This window comes from Amphibalanus amphitrite, unplaced genomic scaffold, assembly GCF_019059575.1.
Source record: "Amphibalanus amphitrite isolate SeventyFive unplaced genomic scaffold, NRLGWU_Aamphi_draft 002004F_arrow, whole genome shotgun sequence".
In the NCBI taxonomy this organism is placed as follows: domain Eukaryota; kingdom Metazoa; phylum Arthropoda; class Thecostraca; order Balanomorpha; family Balanidae; genus Amphibalanus; species Amphibalanus amphitrite.
Genome location: NW_024883497.1, coordinates 50,277 through 69,987, shown reverse-complemented (window position 1 = coordinate 69,987; position 19,711 = coordinate 50,277). Strand labels below are relative to the sequence as shown.

At 47.2% G+C, this 19,711-nt stretch overlaps 1 protein-coding gene across 2 annotated transcripts; it reads left to right on the top strand.

Annotated features, from left to right (window-relative positions):
* The first annotated feature begins 15,320 nt into the window (after positions 1–15,320).
* LOC122376068 lies at positions 15,321–18,604 on the top strand. 2 transcript variants are annotated; one of them, XM_043355743.1, is made up of 2 exons: positions 15,321–15,687; positions 17,405–18,604. In XM_043355743.1, the coding sequence occupies exon 2, from the start codon at positions 17,413–17,415 to the stop codon at positions 18,226–18,228; it is 816 nt and encodes a 271-aa protein (XP_043211678.1). In that variant the 5' UTR covers positions 15,321–15,687; positions 17,405–17,412; the 3' UTR covers positions 18,229–18,604. The 2 variants fall into 2 exon arrangements, with proteins under 2 accessions (XP_043211678.1, XP_043211679.1); XM_043355744.1 differs by lacking the exon at positions 15,321–15,687 and adding an exon at positions 16,578–16,693.
* The last annotated feature ends 1,107 nt before the right edge of the window (positions 18,605–19,711 follow it).

Below are 19,711 nucleotides of genomic sequence, written 5' to 3'. Positions count from 1 at the left end.
TGACCGGTCAGACTGGCACGGTCAACAGGTCACGTGATGACACGCACAGAGACAGACAGGCAGGCAGACGGGTAGACACGACAGACGGACGGACGGACGGACGGACGGACGGATGGACGGACGGACGGACGGATGGACGGACGGACAGACGGACGACGGACGACAGACAGACAGACAGACAGACAGACAGACAGACAGACAGACAGACGGACAGACGGACAGACGGACAGACGGACAGACGGACAGACGGACAGACGGACAGACGGACAGACGGACAGACGGACAGACGGACAGACGGACAGACAGACAGACAGACAGACAGACAGACGGACAGACGGACAGACGGACAGACGGACAGACGGACAGACGGACAGACGGACAGACGGACAGTTCTCTGGTATGCTCTGAAAGAACTACAACAGACAACAATGTCAAACGTGCACTTTTGTCACTTTCATTGGACCAAACCACAGCAACACAATAGCCGCTCATACCGACAGCCAATAACCCAAAAAAGCGATCACCTGCGATCAGTGATTTGGTTCAAAGGAGAGATCAGCTGCGAATCTGACGACAGGAGAGAGTGTTTGAGCGAAGATAGAGTGATGGAGCATGAGAACTGGGCGGGCGCCTGGCTGAGACGGCCTTGGTGGGAGCATGTTCGAGCCGACGCTCCGTGCTGCTCCCCCTGGCACAGATAGGTCATTGTGTCGGGATTTATCACACCCTTCAAGGTTTCCTGGCGGGGGCGGCAGCGGGGGCGGGGGCGGGCGGCGGCGGCGGAAGAGGAGGCGACAGCCGCAGGGGATGGTAGTGTAGCGCTTCTTACCCTGGAAGGAACTCGACACTCCAGGAAGCAAGATAACAACAGCTGATGTAATGACCGGAAGACAATATATTCCAAACGACATCGATGGCGTGAGTTTCGGCGGTCGTAAAATTCGTCATAGTGACCTAACTGAAGTCATGTTCTGGATGAATGGTCGTGCCAGAGACATTCAACACTCTGCGGGAAGGGTGTGGAGAATGAGGCCCACACTTGGGTGGGATGTTTCAAGGTTTACAGGCGGGGAGGACGTGATTAGCAGAGGATCGATCACCCTAAACGCCATAAAGAATGACTGGTCGGAGCGCACACTACCGCTCAGATCATCTAAGGATGGGTGTTTAGCGAGTGATGAATGATCCAAGCGAGGCTTTTAAAACGAATAAGGAAGCAGACGAGTCATGGTATTTACTATTTACGGTGTCATGGATCCACTCACAGTTGTTTGCAATGAAGGGTTCCGGCACGTGGAAGGTTTGATGATTTGAATGTCCTTGGTGGTATATGATTTTGGAACGGTTCATTGCTCATCTTATCAGAACGAGTCGGAAAAACGAGACGAGTGACGAACAAACTGAGAGAAAAGCCCTAGTGAGTCAAAAACGATCACTGTAGTGGAAAAAGAGATATACATAAATTGCAAGGGAAGCGATCCTGGTATTTTTGGGCTGGATAGTGGATGCCTACATCACGAAAAGTGAGTTGAGTATATGAATGAAGGACAGAGGTTGATGTGGCATGCAACAAGCACATGAATGACATTAATGTTAAGAGTTCAAAGACGCTCAAAATAAAATGAACAAATTACATCAAAAATAAAACGATCAATACTTAAGCGTTCAATGTCGAATTAATGAACCATTATACATCATCTCCAATATTATTTCCTCACAGACTCCAGTCCACACCATTTACACAAAATGCACTTCCAGTGGGCGGGCACACAGACTTCTCTATATACAGAGAAGTCTGTGGCGGGCACCATACCGACTCGGGGTCACTCTCAGAGGGTCACACAGCCAGACAGACAATAAACAACAGCCCAGTGTGTTATCACCTAACCAGACATGTCACCGTGTCAGGAGCGCCGTGTCACCATGTCAGGAGCGCCGTGTCACCGTGTCAGGAGCTTCATGTCAGCGTGTCAGGAGTACCGTGTCACTGTGTCAGGAGTACCGTGTCACCGTGTCAGGAGTACCTACCGTGTCACCGTGTCAGGAGTACCGTGTCAACGTGTCAGGAGTACCGTGTCACACATGGTCACACAATCGGAACCGACCGGCCAGCGTGACAAATAGAGGTGGTTACCGCATCCAGTCACGCGAGGGACGTTTCAACAGGTGTTGGTCCAGTGTTGTGGTGTTTGTTGTGAGTGATGATGTTTGTTTTGACGCTGGAAGCTACACAAGTTACCCCATCCCCAACAGACGAATATATTGCAATGTGCGATGTGTATTATAGAGCGTGCCCTTGTCCTCTCTCGATCAGACTCTGCCTCTTCCTCCGCTGACAGAATAACCACTAGCACACCTGAAGGTCCCCCCGTGACCCTGGCAGAGCCACTGCGTCTCGGTTGGCAGTCCCATTAGACGGGGCATACAAACGGGCTGTAACGAGGTCAGTGTGAAGCGCCTGCAATACACTGTTTTAGGTGCCCTGCCCAGTGCCATCAGCATAAGGTATCCTGCCAGCACCATCAGTCTAAGGACTCTTTAGTGCCCTGGGTCTAAGGTTGCGGCCCGCCCAGCACAGTCGGCCTATACCGACAGTCTGCCCTTCAGGACCATTCTCAGTGCTCGCTCATTTCGTCGCCAACACCTTCCCCGCCCTCTCCACCAACCCTTCCCCAATCGGCGCTCTATTCATCATCTGCAGACCTGAGCATATACACGTGACAAATGGTGGCGGTAGAGTGGTGGGGTACAGGGAAAGGAGGTGGGAGGGGTTGAAGTAAAACAGATCTTCCAGAGCAGGATAAAGAGACAGACATCAGTTGTTCAGTCTAAGTTACATCACTTTTAGAATAGTTCAGGTACGACATGTAACATTACATAATTGCTCCCATTGTTACCCGCTTCCTTGTGTCTAAATGTAGATATACAATTATTTTGTTATTGTAACCGAATTTGAAATGATATATTATATATTCAAAATACGATTGACCTCAACCGTTGTAGGTGGCAATATATCAATCAATTGGACTTTGGAGAGGTTCGATATGATATAAGTTATAACAATATTTCGTTTCCCAATTCTCATCTCGGAGTTAAATATTGCTTCAGCGTTTGCTATATCGCCATTCAAAAGTCACAGACAAAAGAAACAAAACAGAACAGAACGGCTTAAAAGGACCAAAACTGGGCGACTGCAAGTTAATTGCTGTCATTTACCTACGTGAAACCAGATGGCCACACGTATAAAAAGCTTATATCTAGGCTTCAACAAAAAGATCATATCGCATCCTCTGATTAAAATTGTTCCTTCGAATTCTCACTAAATAATCCGCTCTACCATGCCGTGTCAGACGGGCATCCACCTCGTGCGACTGATGTTGAGCCTGCCACCCCGTTCCTGCCGACCCCGCTCCTGCAGGAGCCAGGAGTGCCACTCCTGATCATCGTGTCCCCTCCTGCGCGCACCTCGCTTTGTCTCCTCAATAAGCCCACGCAGAAGTTCATTCCTGGCAGCCATATCGCTCACCAGACCACCCAGACACCGATTGAAGTCGTACAGATGCTTCCAGTCCTCATGTCCTTCCACTTCGGCGTCCATCGTGGCCACGATCGTCTCCTCGATCTGCTGCTGTCGGCGCGTCTCCAGCTCTTCATGCAGCGTGTGAACCGTGGTCACCATCTGCTGCTTGACATCCTCGAACCAGCGCGTCAGACCGTCTAGCTTGCTGAGCAGGTGCGACACACGCATCCGATCTGTGGGTAGCTGCTGAAACTTGTAGCGCAGGACCGAGTCGATGGCGGTGTTGACCTCGTCTGTGCGGTCAGAGATTCGTTTCAGGCGGCGACGAAGAACGATGAGCACCCAGCGACGTCCTATGACCACCGCCAGACACGCCTGGTAGAGGTTGATTCCCCGGCAGAGTCGACCAGGGATTTGGGTAAAACGCAGCAGTGTACAGCCGGACTTCAGATAGTCTGTCTTGAAGGAGTGAACCTCCCTGAAGGCGCGGACCTGAAGCAGGTCTGGAAGTCGACGCATGTGGGTGTTGTGCTCTGAGAGGGCTTCCCAAATGGCGCGGTACATGCCTCTGGCGATGGTCAGTTGGTTCAACTGGAGTGTCAGCATCATCTCGCGGGTCTTCCATCGGAGTCGCGGGTCCTTCACCTTGATTCGGCCTGCCTCGATCTTTTCAATGATCTCTGCCTTGATCTCCTCCATCAGCTTCAGCTGTTCGTCACTGATGTCCGGGTACTGGCGGAAATTGGTCGTCAGCAGCGCCATCAGCTCCTCCCACGTCATCTGCGTGAAGTCGTGGTTGTGGTAGACGGTGAGACGCTTGATGTCGGTGGGCAGTAGGATCTCACTGCCGTGAGGTAGCAAAAACTCTTCATCATCTCCTCCCTTGCCACTCCGTCCGCCTTTACCGGAGCGGGGGGACTTGGCGCTGCGATTTCGCCGCCCCTGTTTACTGGAGCTGCGGCCTCTCGAGCTGCTTCTTCCTTTCGTGGAAGGATGCACGCACAACGCCGAACACTTGGCCCTGGGAGACTTGCTCCTCGAGCTGTGGCGCTTCTTCCGCGCACTTCCACTTCTTTTCCTTCTTCTCCCTCCCGCACTGGCGCTTCTTCGCGACGACTCGTCCCTCGCTCTGGACTGGGACGCCATCCTGAAAGCCAGCGCATTCTCCTCCCGGCATTTGGTGCAGCCCCGTAGATGGATACATAGCCGATGGTTCCTGATGAAGCTGCCGACCCGGTACGCCGCCGGGGGAGCTCGCCACGGTCCCTGCCTCTCGGACTTCTCTGAGGCGGCGGTGGTGGTGAGGGCAGTCACCTCCTCCAGTCCAGCCAGCAGCTCGTCCGGCGTGGCCGTCATGAACACAGAGTGACCCGGCAGAAGCGGGGCCGGCACGCTGAAGTAGGGGTCAGGGGGCGGCGGAGCGGGTGAGCCCGTCCCCGGGATGGGCGGCAGCGACAGCGCTGCGCCATAATTGCCCCTCTGCGCCGTGTTTGCCGCACCCGGCGCAGACGGCAGAGCGATAGCAGGTAGTTTGTTGTCCTCCATGCCGTCCGATCCGGCGGGGTCCGGTGGTGGTACTGCAGCTTCTTCAACTACATGGTATGTGGTGTAGGCAGCGCTGATTTCTGCGATTAAGGTTGTAAATGAGGATTATTACCGATAACCAATGGAAGACAAGTGTTCATCGTGAAGACGACAAAACACGGATGAGCTTCGTTCAAAACGTTCGCATCGTTCGCAAGAAGTTACGTATGGAAAGCCGAAAAGTCAAAGAGAAAATATCTCGTGACTTAGTGTTTCCGATGCTGTTTAGTGTTTAGTAACGAAAATGATGGAATTTAGAAAGCAAAGATATCCTTCTGTAGCCAAATTTCGATCAATAGCCACATATAATTTGACTGTACCTACAATTGGCTGGTGATGAGATTAAGAAAAGCATATCTGTAATTTACAGTCAGGAGGCGAATTCAGTTCCGAGGATGTAAAACTGCACTTCCGCTCAGCTCTGTTGTTGACTTGCCTTCAGGTGTAAGTAGAAATTCATGCGAAAGAAATACAAATGCTGTGGGCAGCATTACATTAATATAGTTAAAGTCGGTTCGGGCTCAGCTGAGCCACTTCTGTTTTACTTTCTTTTCAATCAGGTATCAGGTTCATGACCTGGCGCTGCAAAAGTGCATATTGCTTGCCAATCGTTCAGTCTTCATAGTACAAGCCGTGCATATTAATTTCATACTCGTGCCTTGATCCAATCAAATCCAAGGTTAGCAGTGCAATTGATCAGCAAACACTGATTATTAGGAGGTCACCGATGAATACATAATAGGCCATGACTAGTAACTGTGACGGCCTGACGGGGCCCTACAACAGATGCGTGGTATATAACGATAGGCGTTATCACAAGTGTATTCGCGGCCATTGGGGCGACGTAAGAAAAGAAGAAAACAACTGGCCCCAAGAACTTTAAATTATCAGTTAGCATGCACCTTTTCCTTGATATGTAGAGAATTTACCATTAATTGTTAGAGAAAATTGCATTTAAAATCTTTCAGTTATGCTTTTTTCATCGTTTGCACAGTATGTTCTTTTACTAAGCTAGAAACACTAATTAGAAATAGTTCCCGCATCATCAAGAACAATAGGGAAGGCTTGAAGTGAATACAATAATCTAAACGGTTTTGTAATCCATGTGAAGACACTTCTAAAATTGCCTGTAGAAATATTAAAGGCAAAAGTTCAACTTTTTCACAAGACGGATGGCTACAAACCTATTCAACGTGTGACAACTCAGCAGGTATTTCGTCGCCTACAGCCCAGCTTTCCCTAGTGACCGATAGAGGCGCTGCTATCGATGTCCGCCCGTGCCGCCTAACGAGCTATTATGTTTTTCTGGGTTTACAGAAAAGCAAGAGCTAATAATATCAAAACCCCTTCTCTTCTCTCTGTCTGCTTTTCTGTCTCTCTGTCCCTCACTCACTCACTCACTCACTCACTCCCTCAGTCACTCACTCCCTTTCCTGTCTTTTGAGTACCTATCTCAGCCAGCCACAGATAACTATACAAACATCGATAATTTTCGACAGTGATACATGGACCCGTAAGCGTTCAAACCAAATAATACTTTCTGCTGAATCAGTACTTTTATTATCCCTTAGATATGGATTATGGATCCTAGATACCGAAAATATTTGTTCTAACTTTCAGTTCACACGATACTGAGCATTGGTTTCGAAAGATCAGGCCGGGAAAAAAGATCATTCGAAGTGTCTGCTTATTTTCACTTTCAATTGAAGGTCAGTAGTCGTCACAGAGCCCCAGTGAGCGAGCAAAGCTCATCATAGAGCTATAGCAACGACTCACCACTTCCACAAAACTTTTATAAACGGTCGGTGTCTTTCTCACGACGGTATAACAGCCAGCGCTCGTCAAAACACTAGTAACGAACAGTCGACGTTCGTCACAGGCCCATACAACAACGTCCAGCATTTGTCACAAAACTACATAAGAAGCGATCAGAACCGTGCCACAAGCATCCACCGACCGTCACAGGTCGACAATCCCACCCAGGTACTCACCATCGCTGTGCTATCCGGGACGTGCGGTCTTACACTGATGTGCGGCCCACGGCGGCGCAGCCCATATAAAACCTCGCCTCGTGACCTGACCTTGGCGCCCGCGGAGTGGTGCGGGCGGCGGGCAGACGACGGAGAGAGTGAGGGAGAGAGAGAGAGAGAGAGAGAGAGAGAGAGAGAGAGAGAGAGAGAGAGAGAGAGAGAGAGAGAGAGAGAGAGAGAGAGAGAGAGAGAGAGAGAGAGAGAGAGAGAGGAGAGAGAGAGAGAGAGCTGGCTGGAGAGGGAATATAAGATGGTAAAAAGCACTACTGAAGTGGAACAAATCACCACGTTTCTCTCCTTGCAACGCTTACCTATTCCCTTGCAGTGTGAACCTCCGCCTCTGCCTCCGTCCGTTCAACGCACTGTGCGCGCGCAGGAAAGCGACAAATGCTCGGTCAATCCGATAGAATAAACCCTATTGGATCCCATCTCGGATCTCGGATCTCGGTAGAAGTGTCGGCAGAACTCTGCAGTCATCACAGCCCAGCCCTAGCGAGGACGCTGCCGCCACTCGACATTATCTCGGCAAGCCGACAGAGAAAATAATGCCACCCGCGTGGCTTTGTTCATTTATCGTTCATTTATCGTTCATTGTTCGTTTATCGATCATAATGGAGGGTGCAGACTGCAGAGCATATATCTGCCTGCTGGTCATAAAACTGGCTAAGCACGATGGTCTAAGAGATAAAGATGGTTGTCCTTTTTCAGCAGCATTAGGAAGTGTTTTGATGGGTACAAAGTACAATAAAGAGAGCTGCGAGTGTAGCAATAGATATGTACGTGTCCGGAAGCAGCGGATATGTACGACGTACTTTCTACTTTGCATGGGTATTTTTCTGACATACCTAATGCAATGAATCCATCGAGGCCAGTGGATGTTAGGTGGAATCGCATCATGGAACATCATTAAATGGCGGATGTGAGATTGGCCGCTTCACATCACATCACATGAGACCACACGCTGACTCCAAAATACAAATCTGTACTAATTTTCTTGTAATGATGATGTAAAACCTCAATCACGCTTAGTACATGGCTTAAAACGAACGGTAAACTGTGCGTCACTTTGAAATACTTACTTTAACTAACGCTTCGCAAGTCCGGTAACGCAATCTTTTAGCCGATAAGTCTTAGATTATCACCTTTATTTCGATTCGCGCTTACCAAAACAAACGAGCATACCACGTGTACGGCTGTACGCGTCTATATTTAGAATACAGAAGCACCGCTGTTCAATCACACCTCGAGTTCATGCGCATCGCTCTCTGTCATCTTGAAGTGGCTGATACATGACTAACACCTACCCACGCCACTCACACTATATGCATCATCAAATTCTTTGTCAAACCGAACTCGCTACTTGATTTCCGATGTTCTTTGTCGATTTCTGGCAGCGTATTTGTCGGTCAGCTGTTTACGGGGTCACGACCAGCTGATAAAGACATGAATCACTTCATATGGACATGCTAAAACACGCTATGATCGGTGTTGATGCTGCCGAATGCAAGTGAAATAACCTAACTAAAGTAAGACACATTTGAAACCTAACGCTGACAAATCCATAGCTAATGTACCAACAAAATAGCCCGTGCAATTAAACTTGCCACCTAATTATCGTTAGAGCCATACAAATTTGATGATATAAATTTGAATTTGATGATTATTTCGTTTAGAGCTTGAATTTTAACGAGCTTATTGAAACCAACTGGTATTGATAACCAGCACGATGTGATATTATGATTATTATGATTATGACATTATACAATAATTAGGTATAAATAACAATACTCTTAAATTCGCAACAAGCTTGTAAATGGACGTAACCCAAGAACAATTTTTTTTTTTAAGTATGCTGGCAGAGTTTCAAAAGACTATTTTAGGATGAGCTCTTTTACCATGCGGCATGCACACTCACATTGTACAACCAAAGGTCTGACACGTTGGACATCACACAGCACTTCAATGCACTTCAGTTCATGATATCGGGAAACAGAATTTCTTCACAATTCGCAGAACACAAAACATTGTTTCCCCCAAAATCCCCCCAAAAATTCCATTAACATTACATATCCTTCACCCGGGGCTCATTGTGTCATATTCACAGCACCTATTTTCAGAGGGCGACTGCATACAGGAAATGAGTACTGACAGGCTCCTGGTGAAGAATATGTTGCCACAGCTCGGCACTAACCGTGTACAAGTTAATCAATCAAAGGTCCGCCGACCTCTCGAGCCTTGATCAGCGCTGAGTAACCATCGTTGTCTCCCTCTACGACTTCCATCGGCCCGCGTCCCATCGAGTCCCTCCAACTTCGGTTCTCGGTGTTTCGCCCCCCTTCCCTGCCTCACTTCCCATCACCACCTTCGAACCAGTGTCATCCACTGCAGCTTGCCGAATCGCAGCTCGGGCAGCCGTCTTCGACCAGCCAAAGAAGAGGAGCGCCTCCTGGTTGTGCGAGTCCTGCAGACTGTGGCAGCTGAAGCAGCGGTCCCCGAACCTGCAGCAGTCGAGTGCCAGCGCCTTGCACCAGTGAAGTCGGAGGCAGTGACTTTGGCAGCTGTTTGGGCGATGACCGAACGCAGAGAGACACACGGAAGGCCTCGGGGGTTGCAGGTTCCGCTTCAGGCGTCGAAGAAGGGTGGATTCCGACAGAGCCACCAACTCGAAAAACGTGAGAAGCCGAGCGTTGTGCCCAGCGCTTCTGACCTCATGACTGAGATCGCAGTGATCCAGGGGACATCTATCCCGTACGTGACGGTAACAGACATGCATGTACGAACAATTCTCCGCCAGGCAGCGTCCCAGGTTGTACCTCAGACACACCCCAATGTTTCTGCGACGCTCTCTCCAGTGAAGTTCAGCCCTCGCCGCGCCCAGCGCATCCTCACCATGCCATCCCTCTCGCTCGAGAAGTCTCCTGTTTCGGCCTCTGACCACGCTGTGACTTTTGGGACAGTCGCTGGAATCGCACCGGTCCTGCACAAAGTTGAGGCAGACGTGTAGATGCTGACAGTTGTTGCGACCACATCCTCTCCCAGAGTTGTAGCAGCCGCATATGGTGGGTATCTTCCGGGCAATCTTGCTCCTCATATTGGCCGCTGAAACAAAGACAAAGTTTGCTGGGCATTCTTTTATTATTATGTACATTTCCTCGTAGCATTTTTACTGTTCTGATCAGATGTACCTACCTACCTATTTATTTATCATTGACGATTAATTGCTTTTATTACTTATTTAAATGGGTGAACACTAAATACTCATTAGGATTTAGGTAGGCACTGGGCAGTGGGCACCTAGTAAGGCGGCAAACAGACATGAGCACCTCTCTCTCTCTCTCTCTCTCTCTCTCTCTCTCTCTCTCTCTCTCTCTCTCTCTCTCTCTCTCTCTCTCTCTCTCCCGCTTACCTGGCAGTTCGATTCTTCTTCTTTCACTCTTCGGAGCCCGTAGTTGTATTTATGTTGTCCGATTTCTTGCCCACCTTCATCTTCATCTGAACTCTAGCAACTTCACAGCGAACCATTTTGTTGTGGCTTTTATTGCGTGGCGAGATAACACAATCAGATTCATCGATGCTCAGTCTGATAGGATACGATGATATGCTCGCTTATCAACAAATGATATCAATATCTAGCGTCGCATATCAATTTCTGGTCAGGTGTCGCTTATCTAATCGGCCATGAATATCACGATAAAGGATATTGCATTCTGCTTTCGTTGATAGTGCGCAGATTGCCGCTGATATAGGGTAAGTAAGTGATAACTAGGCAGGCGTTAAAAGCGCATCAAATTGCTGAACGGATAAGGAATTCCTTCGTAATACATATCTAAAATACTTCATCAGGATCCATGGTAAATAGGTAATAAGGTAAATATTTTATGTCATGGAAATCTGAAAGAAAAGGGAACATGTGTTTTTCACATCGTTATCAGAGCTAAAAGAGCTTTAAACTCACCTTTGAGTAAACTTCAATTTAAAAATAATTGATTCGGCATCATAAACTAGTTAGATACACAATTCTTTTCACGCTGAATTCAAAACCATTTCGGGGATAGCAACTATTCGAAGAAACCCGCCCCCCATCTACGTTTCAGCAAACTGTGTTCACTAGTGACCGTTTGCTCGCTTGCCTGCTTGCATGCAGTTTCTTTTGTTGGGTCAGGCTATTTTTTTATGAGACCATTTCAGCTGGCCGTGGAATGCGAGTATAGGTGAAGACATTGGTCCATCACCAGCCAATCACTACTGGTGAGCCAGTCGCGAGCATTTCCTGTTAGGGCAGGCCATCCAAGCCAGTCAAACGGTTTCCATCGTAGGTGGGGTGTGCTCTTTTGTTAGCTTCCCTCATCCGTAGGTACCGTCCCGTGATGATGAGTTGTATTCCTTTTAGGGCTGCCCTCCATCGGTTGTCGTCTGATGGGCTGATTGCCATCCCGGTATAACAGAGAGTGTGCTAAGGATGGAAATAGATTAGCCGGCACAGAGTTACAGAACAAATGATCAGCCGATCTATACATACAGGGTGGGGCAGCATAATCGGGAATAAATATCAAACGGGATTATTTGGTCATGAATCTAAAAATATAGCTCCAAGCACTATTTTAGCAACATCCTATCAATCGGTCACCTTTTACCTATCCCTCATCCTATTTGACCGCCCTCGGCGTCGATGACCTTCTCAAGGCGGGTCCAAAAGCACGCGCATGCACGTGCAACCTCCTGCTTGTCCATGATCGCCCATCAGCTTCGTACCTTGCACTGAAGACTGTTTTTACTGATGATAAGTTGTTCATTAAACTTCTACCAAAAAACGCTCCATGTAAAGAATTTGGTCGGATTTAAATCGGCGGAGTTGAAGGACCAGAAGTTTTTGGTTCATCTCAGGTGGAGGTGCCCTACACAATAACATGTCGTCCTCACTGCAGTACCAGCACGGACAGAGTCCTCGTAAGACGTGATTTGGACCGTCAGTGATCCTCTCTTCCGACGGCTCCACGTGAGTCTGCCAGAGTGCGGTTGTATTTACCAGAGGTGCTCATTTTATCCGGGCTCGATGAAGTAGGGTGCACCACGTGCACCTCCCTTGAAGACCACCCATAGGTCCATCACCCCAACAGGATGTTTACTTTGCATGACCGCTGGAATATTCTCGATACAATCCCCTATATGGCATGCCATTCTTTTTTATCGTATTCCAGTCGGTGATAAGATTTTTTGTCGCTGAAGTTTTGAACATTGTTTCTTTTTAATATGCTCAAGTGCTTCTTCCTTATATTCAAGTGAGTCATCTTGTATGTCCTCTGCTAAGAGTTATTTTACGACGATTACGTTAACCTGTTGTCCTAAGTATCCCCACACAATCCTTATCGTCCGTGATAACACGTTGACCTGCCCAGCAACCTTTACGTGGAATTGCAGGGTTTTAAACAAAATGTTCTTGTTTTACTTGTTTAAAGGGACCCTCCCACCTTAACATTAGTTTTGAGTTGAGATAGCCAAGTTTGCGGCCAGGCTCAGAAACCACCATTTATCCTGGTCGCAACCCCCGCAGCTTTATGGTGTTCAAGAAATTTCTTCCCTTTACTTGCAGGGTGGGACCAGCGTGGTCCCTATCTCTTAACCATTACGGGAATCTGATGACGTCATCAGGCTTTCGAACGTCCGTTAAATGTTTGACTAAAACGTTTTGTAGCACGCGGTGGTATATGCTGCTTTGCGCGTAACAAATGCCGCACTTTCAAATAAAGTCGCTAGGAACAGCGGAGATCCCAAAAAGTAAACAAAAGTAAAAGTCTAATATCTTGAAAACCGATGAATATTTTTCGATGAAATTTGGTAGATATTCGTTTTTGCTCTTTCTGAACCGAGCGACATCACTTTCATGCCAATTCATTAACTTTTTTGAAGGTGGGAGGGTCCCTTTAACATTAGTGTCTATGGGCGCGCGCAAAGCACTTGGAGCACCGTCGAACTATTTTGCTGCTCTTTTCCAGGAAGTTGCATGCTCATGGATGTAGTCATGTCAGATGATGCACAACTTTTGGGCGTTTCATTGCCATAATATAATTTATAAAAATCATGCCATGCCTACTCATGATCAGAGCCCAAAAAGCATTCCCGATTATGCTGCCCCACCCTGTAGGTAGTTGGTGTACGCCCATCCTTGGTTTGGCCTCTGTTGGAATTGCTTTAGTGGCGCCCCGCCGCGGATAGAAGGGTGACCAGTAGTAGTATCGTCTGAACGGCAGGTGACGCCAGTTGGCTGGCCCCACTAGATGACATTCGATGCCTGACTTGTTGCCTACACTTTCCCACTGCCCAGTGTCTTTAGGGCCTTGCCAGTGTCCACTTCCACCCTAGTACTCGTAACGTAAGTACCGTAACTCGTAACTCGTAACTCGTAGGTAAGTGTTTTCTCGTAAACAGATCGAGGCGTCTTGTAGCAGCACAGTTTTGTCACTGTTCAATATGCTTGGTCGAGCTTGAGCTAGGATGGCTCGTCAATCGCCCTACAATGCAACATTAGCATGGCGATAAGGTCATTGTGGCTTATTGCCATCTACCTGTATCCCAAGAGACCGAATATGGGTAAGCATTTAGCATTCCGGATTGCAGTGGTACGATGAAACTGCACCAACTTATATCAATTATTCTTTACTGACCGTAATTTTGAAATTAAAACTACTGCACATTAATTCTATATTTTTAAGATCTTTACTCGCTTACATAATCCTCCTTTTACCCGCGACCCGTTGGAAGGGGGCGGGGGGGATTCCCGGGTCATGTCAGGTCACGAGTTATAGAGGTCAAACTGAGGTCATGTTTGGCCAAATTTCGTCAAAAAATTTGTTCACGGAGAAAAATCACAAAAAATCAGAATTCCAACCTAGATTCAAAAATTGCAGCGTAGGTACAAAAAAAAACATGGCAAGCGAAAATTTCACCTGGAAATTTCAAAAATATGAAATCTATACTCTGTTCCATATCAAGCTTGCAGTCGGAGTTTCTTCGGCAGATCGCTCCTCCGCTCGAATTCGCGTCTTAAAATGCAAGAGCTGTAGTGTATATACAGAAATCACGCACTGCCTTCAGCAAGGCACTTCGGCTGCAAACTTGAAACGGAACAGAGTATAGATATAGGTACACATTTTCTAACTGAAAATTTTGATTTGAATTATTTTTGAAACTTTGGGGAAATTTTCCAAAAACCGGAATAAATGTCAGAGAATTTAATCCGTGTTCTCTTCGTATTTTTTCATTTCATCGTACTTGTGTCACACATGTCAAAAATCAACAAAATATCTCTAAAACTGCCTGAGATATAGCCATTTGAATGACCAAAACATCAGTGACTTTTCTTATGGCGGCACAACATGTTCATTATTTGTACTTAAAATCAGCCTAGGATAATATGTATGATACATATTCACCACTTCTTTACCGAAAATTGTTTTTCACGTAATACCTTAACATCATTTTAAGTTTTTGCATATTAAAATATTTTTATTGTTAACTGGTACAATATGACCCTTTTTGACCTTCTGGTGACGTCATAGGCCAAAGAAAAGTGGCTAAAGAGGTTTCAGTGGCTTCATATATATGACATACCTTCATAAAAACTCGATTATTCAAAATTCAGCATGCTGTTCTCTACGATTCACCTGTTTTCTGATTGGTCGAGGCTGTCCTCTCTCGTGACGTCACAGGTCAGCATCCATTTAGATGAGTATCCACATGTCAGGTCTATCATAAACATCACATCCGGACTCATTTTTGAAACCTAGACTTCTTTTTTATGACCGACTTCTTGTCATTGTAAATTGGACTGATTTGACCTTGTTTAACCTCCCTGTGACGTCACAGGTCAACTATCGAGGTCATCGATATCGCATCTTGTGCATCTCGATGAGCTCTTTTCGATTGCCGTTTGAATTTTCCGATCCGGCTATTGGTTCCGGAGATATGACGGGGGCTCTTTGCCCCCCCCCCTCCCCAATAGGACGTGGAACCTGCCAGACAACAGGTCGCGGGTTAAGAAGCCGCGATCCATTTGCAAATAACACCACCTTTGTTGAGGCTGTTTAGGTGAAACATGTCGAGTGTAGGTACTGACTCACCAAGTGGCTGGGAGGTGATGTAGGCACATAAACAAACAACCTGAGCCGAGCTAGTCATAATCCATGAGTGGCTCGAGAGTCAGTCCCCATTTGAAGGCTGGCATGCATCACTCACTGCGTCATTTGATAGAGCATTCAGATATATGAAGGCCGAATACAGCGATAACGCCAAGCAGCCACAATCTATTTGACAAAGGATTGTTGAACAAAGACGGTTAAAGCTGAAAGTTCGATAACCCTACTCTCGAAGCAGGTGGGAGGTGTTCTCTCGATAAATACGTATGAACAGCCCTGAGCTCAGTTAGTCTGCAGATGCCTCTGAGCGCAAACAGGTCAAGTGCCGCTTTTCACCGAGTAATTCATTGCAAATGTCGTGCTAAGAGAGGGCAGCCGTCCGCGAGTAAGTCGTGAAGATATTCCAGAAACGAAATAGGAGGTGAGTCTATTAGAAAACACTAAAAATAATTTATTTACCTTACCTTACCTAACCTTACCTTAGGAGTACACGGAATTTAGAGGCCTGTGTAGACCTGTTGGTCCTCATTTTTACTAAGTAGTTAGTAGTACTAGCTCGTGCAAGGTTACCGGTCGTCGAAGGCAGAGGAGAAGCAGGTAGCTTCCCAGTGGATGTCTAGTAGGGACTTATTTTAAATGACTTTTTATTCGAATGAACTACATATTAGATGTTATCCAACATAGAAACGCTTCTTCAAACTTGCATGAGTGGTATGAGCAAACATGTTTCATTGAGGTTCATGAAGAGAGAACTTGGAGAGAAAAAGGTTTGAGGTGTATAGGACGTGACCATTATCAGAGCTGACGAGGGGCTACAACCAAAATGAATTCGATATCTCTTGTTATTTCATATATTACTCCAGGATTTATTCATATCATGGGGCTTTGGTTGTGTCCTTTCGTCTCGATTTCACCGGAAGCTTGGGAAGCTATTTGTAAGCGACTTGACTGAGAGGTAGCCACTGCGTTAGGATAATACGGACTTATCGCCTTGAAGGAGCAGCTTTCTAGCATCTTAGCAGCAGAAACAGGCGAGTAGTCGTCGGAGCAGGTGTCCTCCAGCACGGATCGGCCACCAGCGACCAGTGAAGTTGAAGCGCCGACCGAAGCCGAAGGAGTCTCAGCAGCGCGGACGGCCTAACTGGATACTGGACTGCAGCGGCAGCAAGGCGGACACCCGGCGCCCCCTCCATGAAGATACGGCCAGCGGCACCGCCATCTATAAGGCTGTACAAGCTGAGCTGCGCCGGCCGCCAGTAGATGGTGCTGCGGGGTAGGTCACGTGACCATGAGAGGTCAGGCGCAACAGCTGACCGCGGCATGTGAGGAGTAGTGTGAGAGAGGGCGGTGTTGTCTGTCTTTTTTCGCGGAACGGTAAAGCTAGTGTGTCGCGTCTCGTCAGGGCGAGACAAAAGTATCCGCAACAGGTAAGTTTCGGCGTCTTAAACATGGCAGTTTTTACAAAGGAGCTGTTAAGACAACTTTTAACTACATTCACACTATCACTTGCTGTCTTTTTGACCAAAACAGGGGCGCCCCAACCAGAAGTAATTGTAATCGGATCCATCCCTCTCTCATCAGCTCGGATCACAATCAGGTACCTACAAGAGTCAAATTCAGTCAAAATGAGTCAAATTTGCATGTCAGAGTTTTTCTTATAATGTTGCCGATCAGACCAAGTGTTTTATTTCTGAATTTATTTGATATCGGTGTTAACTTGAGTCAGCGCCTCTTGTTTACTCAAGTTGAATATGCCTTATATTCCTTTCCGTATGTAGTGTTGAAGTTTCAAAAGATCACATTTTTGCATGTTATTTTTGAGTGTCCAAGTCATTCGGGTGTGAAAAGTCGACAAACTACCTCAAAACTTGTCCATAACAATAGATATTTTCAAACCCTATGGCCTAGGCTTCGTGCCCTTACAGCCTGTACAAATTGAAACATAAAAATAAAAGATAATAAGGAATTTATATTGAGTTGATTAAGAGGTAACATATAGATAAATAAATAAACGAATAAACACATAATTGGACAAAAAATAATAAATGACTAGAATAACTTGCGAAGTGCATGCGCAATGTGCATGCACCCAATCTATTCCTCCCACGCCACTCACCTCCGTCATGCGTCTGTTTCAGGTCCGGCGATGGATAAAGAGGACGTCGACGAGGAATCGGCCGCACGGAGCGGCCTTCCGGCCATCTGTCGCGCCTACAGCGCCGAGAAAGGTGGCTGCATGCACCCCAACTGTCCAGCCCTTCACCTGTGCCTGTCCTTCGTTTTGCATAACAAATGCAAAGCCGGATGTGATAAAGAGCATACGCTGGGAAGTTCTAGAAACATCTCACTTCTGGAGCAGGCTGGGTGGGATGTTCATCACGACCTGAACCTGGCGATGGAAGAACTCCGGAAGCAGGAGTACCGCAATGCTTTCGGCGTGTGCATGAGGTACAATCTCGGCCGCTGTGCTACCACCAGATGCACCCGCTTGCACATCTGCTACCGCTACGTCCTCGACGACTGCCCGCTGGAGGTCTGTAACCTCAGCCACAAGCTGAAGAGCGTCCCACATAACGCCAAGCTCCTGAGGGCCGCAGATTGGTCCACCGAGCCCGATACGACACTTCTGCTGAAACTTCGAGAAAGCTGCTCTCCTCCGAAGCCCGAGGTCTGCAAAATGATGTTCAGCCGGCCGTCGGGCTGCGAGGGTCACTGCATGAGACTTCACTGCTGCGAGCAATTCACTCGAGGTAACTGCAGGTACGGCGACAAGTGCAAGCTCATTCACGATCTGCACGATGATGAAGACGAGGATGGTCGGCACAATCAGCGCGTGCTGTCGTTTTTCGGCTGGAGCGTCAGTGAAGCTCTGGAGGAAATGGTTGTCAGGCGTCAGAGAAAGCCTCCAAGGCGTCGACAGGCAGTGATGGCGATTGGTGATGATGATGGAAAGGCGCAGTGACGATGACGGCGATGACGATGCTGATGACGGCGACGGTGACGATGACGATGACGTACTAAGAAAAAAGTAAAGAGTATGCTTTAGTATGTGAAGATGAGAAGTGATTTATCTAGTTTCTGTGTCCGTCCTTAACATAAATATTTAATATTGTGCAGCTATCGCCTGTCGTTGTGTTATGTTCTAATTGATAAGGCCTGGTTAGTGGTTATACGTTACTCAGTAATGCTATGCTATCGTTAGCCTAAAAATATTTTATTGTTATTGTTTGTGAAGACCTACAATCAAGAATGCCTTATCGCACCTAAACTCATTGTTACAGCTGGTTCATTCGTCGGTTGTTTGTTGAAATGCACAGAAAATACACGTATTTGCTGCAGCAGTGATTAATGATTATGTCTAGATATCGCATTACGTACTGAGTTGCTGTTCTGCTTTGTTCGCCAGCGCTGGTTCTTTCGAAGTCTCAATTGAATCGCATAATGTGAAATCTAGACCACCCTTGCGGGTTCTTTGTTATAAGTACCTACTGAGTTGAATTTGGTGGAAATCCTTCTTATTCTAAAAGAACAGGTTAATTCAACCTCACGTTTGGGTTGTACTTGAACGGGAAAGAGGCTTTGAGTTGACTGCCTTATGGTCAAAATACTCGTAACCAACGAATTACAAACATAAAACTAGCCATAGAACACGCGCTACGTTACGCCACTATAATTTTAGAGAAAGCTTTTTGACATGACGTGACAATAGTGGCCTCGTACAGACATTAACGTGAAGCTCAAACGAGAAATCCCTATCGATAAAAATAACTATTAAATAGAAAGATTGCAAAGCCTTTGAACACTAGCAAACATAGGTTTACGGTCACTAAACGGCGTTGCAGCTGTTAACGGCTCTTCAACTCTGAACTATGTTAGCGAAGTCACAAATGTGCCGACTTCTAAACTAGCGAGGGTGCCACTAAGATATCTGAATCAGGGGCGCTGAACGTTCCAGGAGTGCGCGGCCAGATCTCCGAACTTAATGACTTAAAACCTTACGTAGTCTGAAAAGAGAACACCTGTATTCTTCCCCTCACTGGACAACGTGCTTGACCGTGAGTCACCGGGTGTCAAATTGTCGGGAAAGCCTACCTGACCAGCCGTTGCAGTTCTCAAACGACTCTAGCCATCAACGCATACTGCGCAGCCGGCATGCCCACTGTGACGTCATTGCCGTCCAGTGACGTCAGCGTTCCTGCAGCCGGGGGGGGGGGGGGAGGGTGCTGCTGAAGGAATGTTTGACGGTACCACGGGTGGTGCTGCCGCTACACTCGTGGTGTGCTGGTGCAAACTGGTGTAGCATTTTTGACCGTGGTTAATTTGATTACATCAGTTTACACCATACCTCTCTGACTAAGGTAGGTATTTGAATAGGCCAGGCATACAGTGATGGAATAGCTATATCCACGGCTCAAATTATCTCGTATATGTAGAGCCACGGCTTG

Bases quoted from the DNA above. Each gene is read 5' to 3' on its own strand.
- LOC122376068 (XM_043355743.1), top strand. From the start codon at position 17,413: ATGGATAAAGAGGACGTCGACGAGGAATCGGCCGCACGGAGCGGCCTT.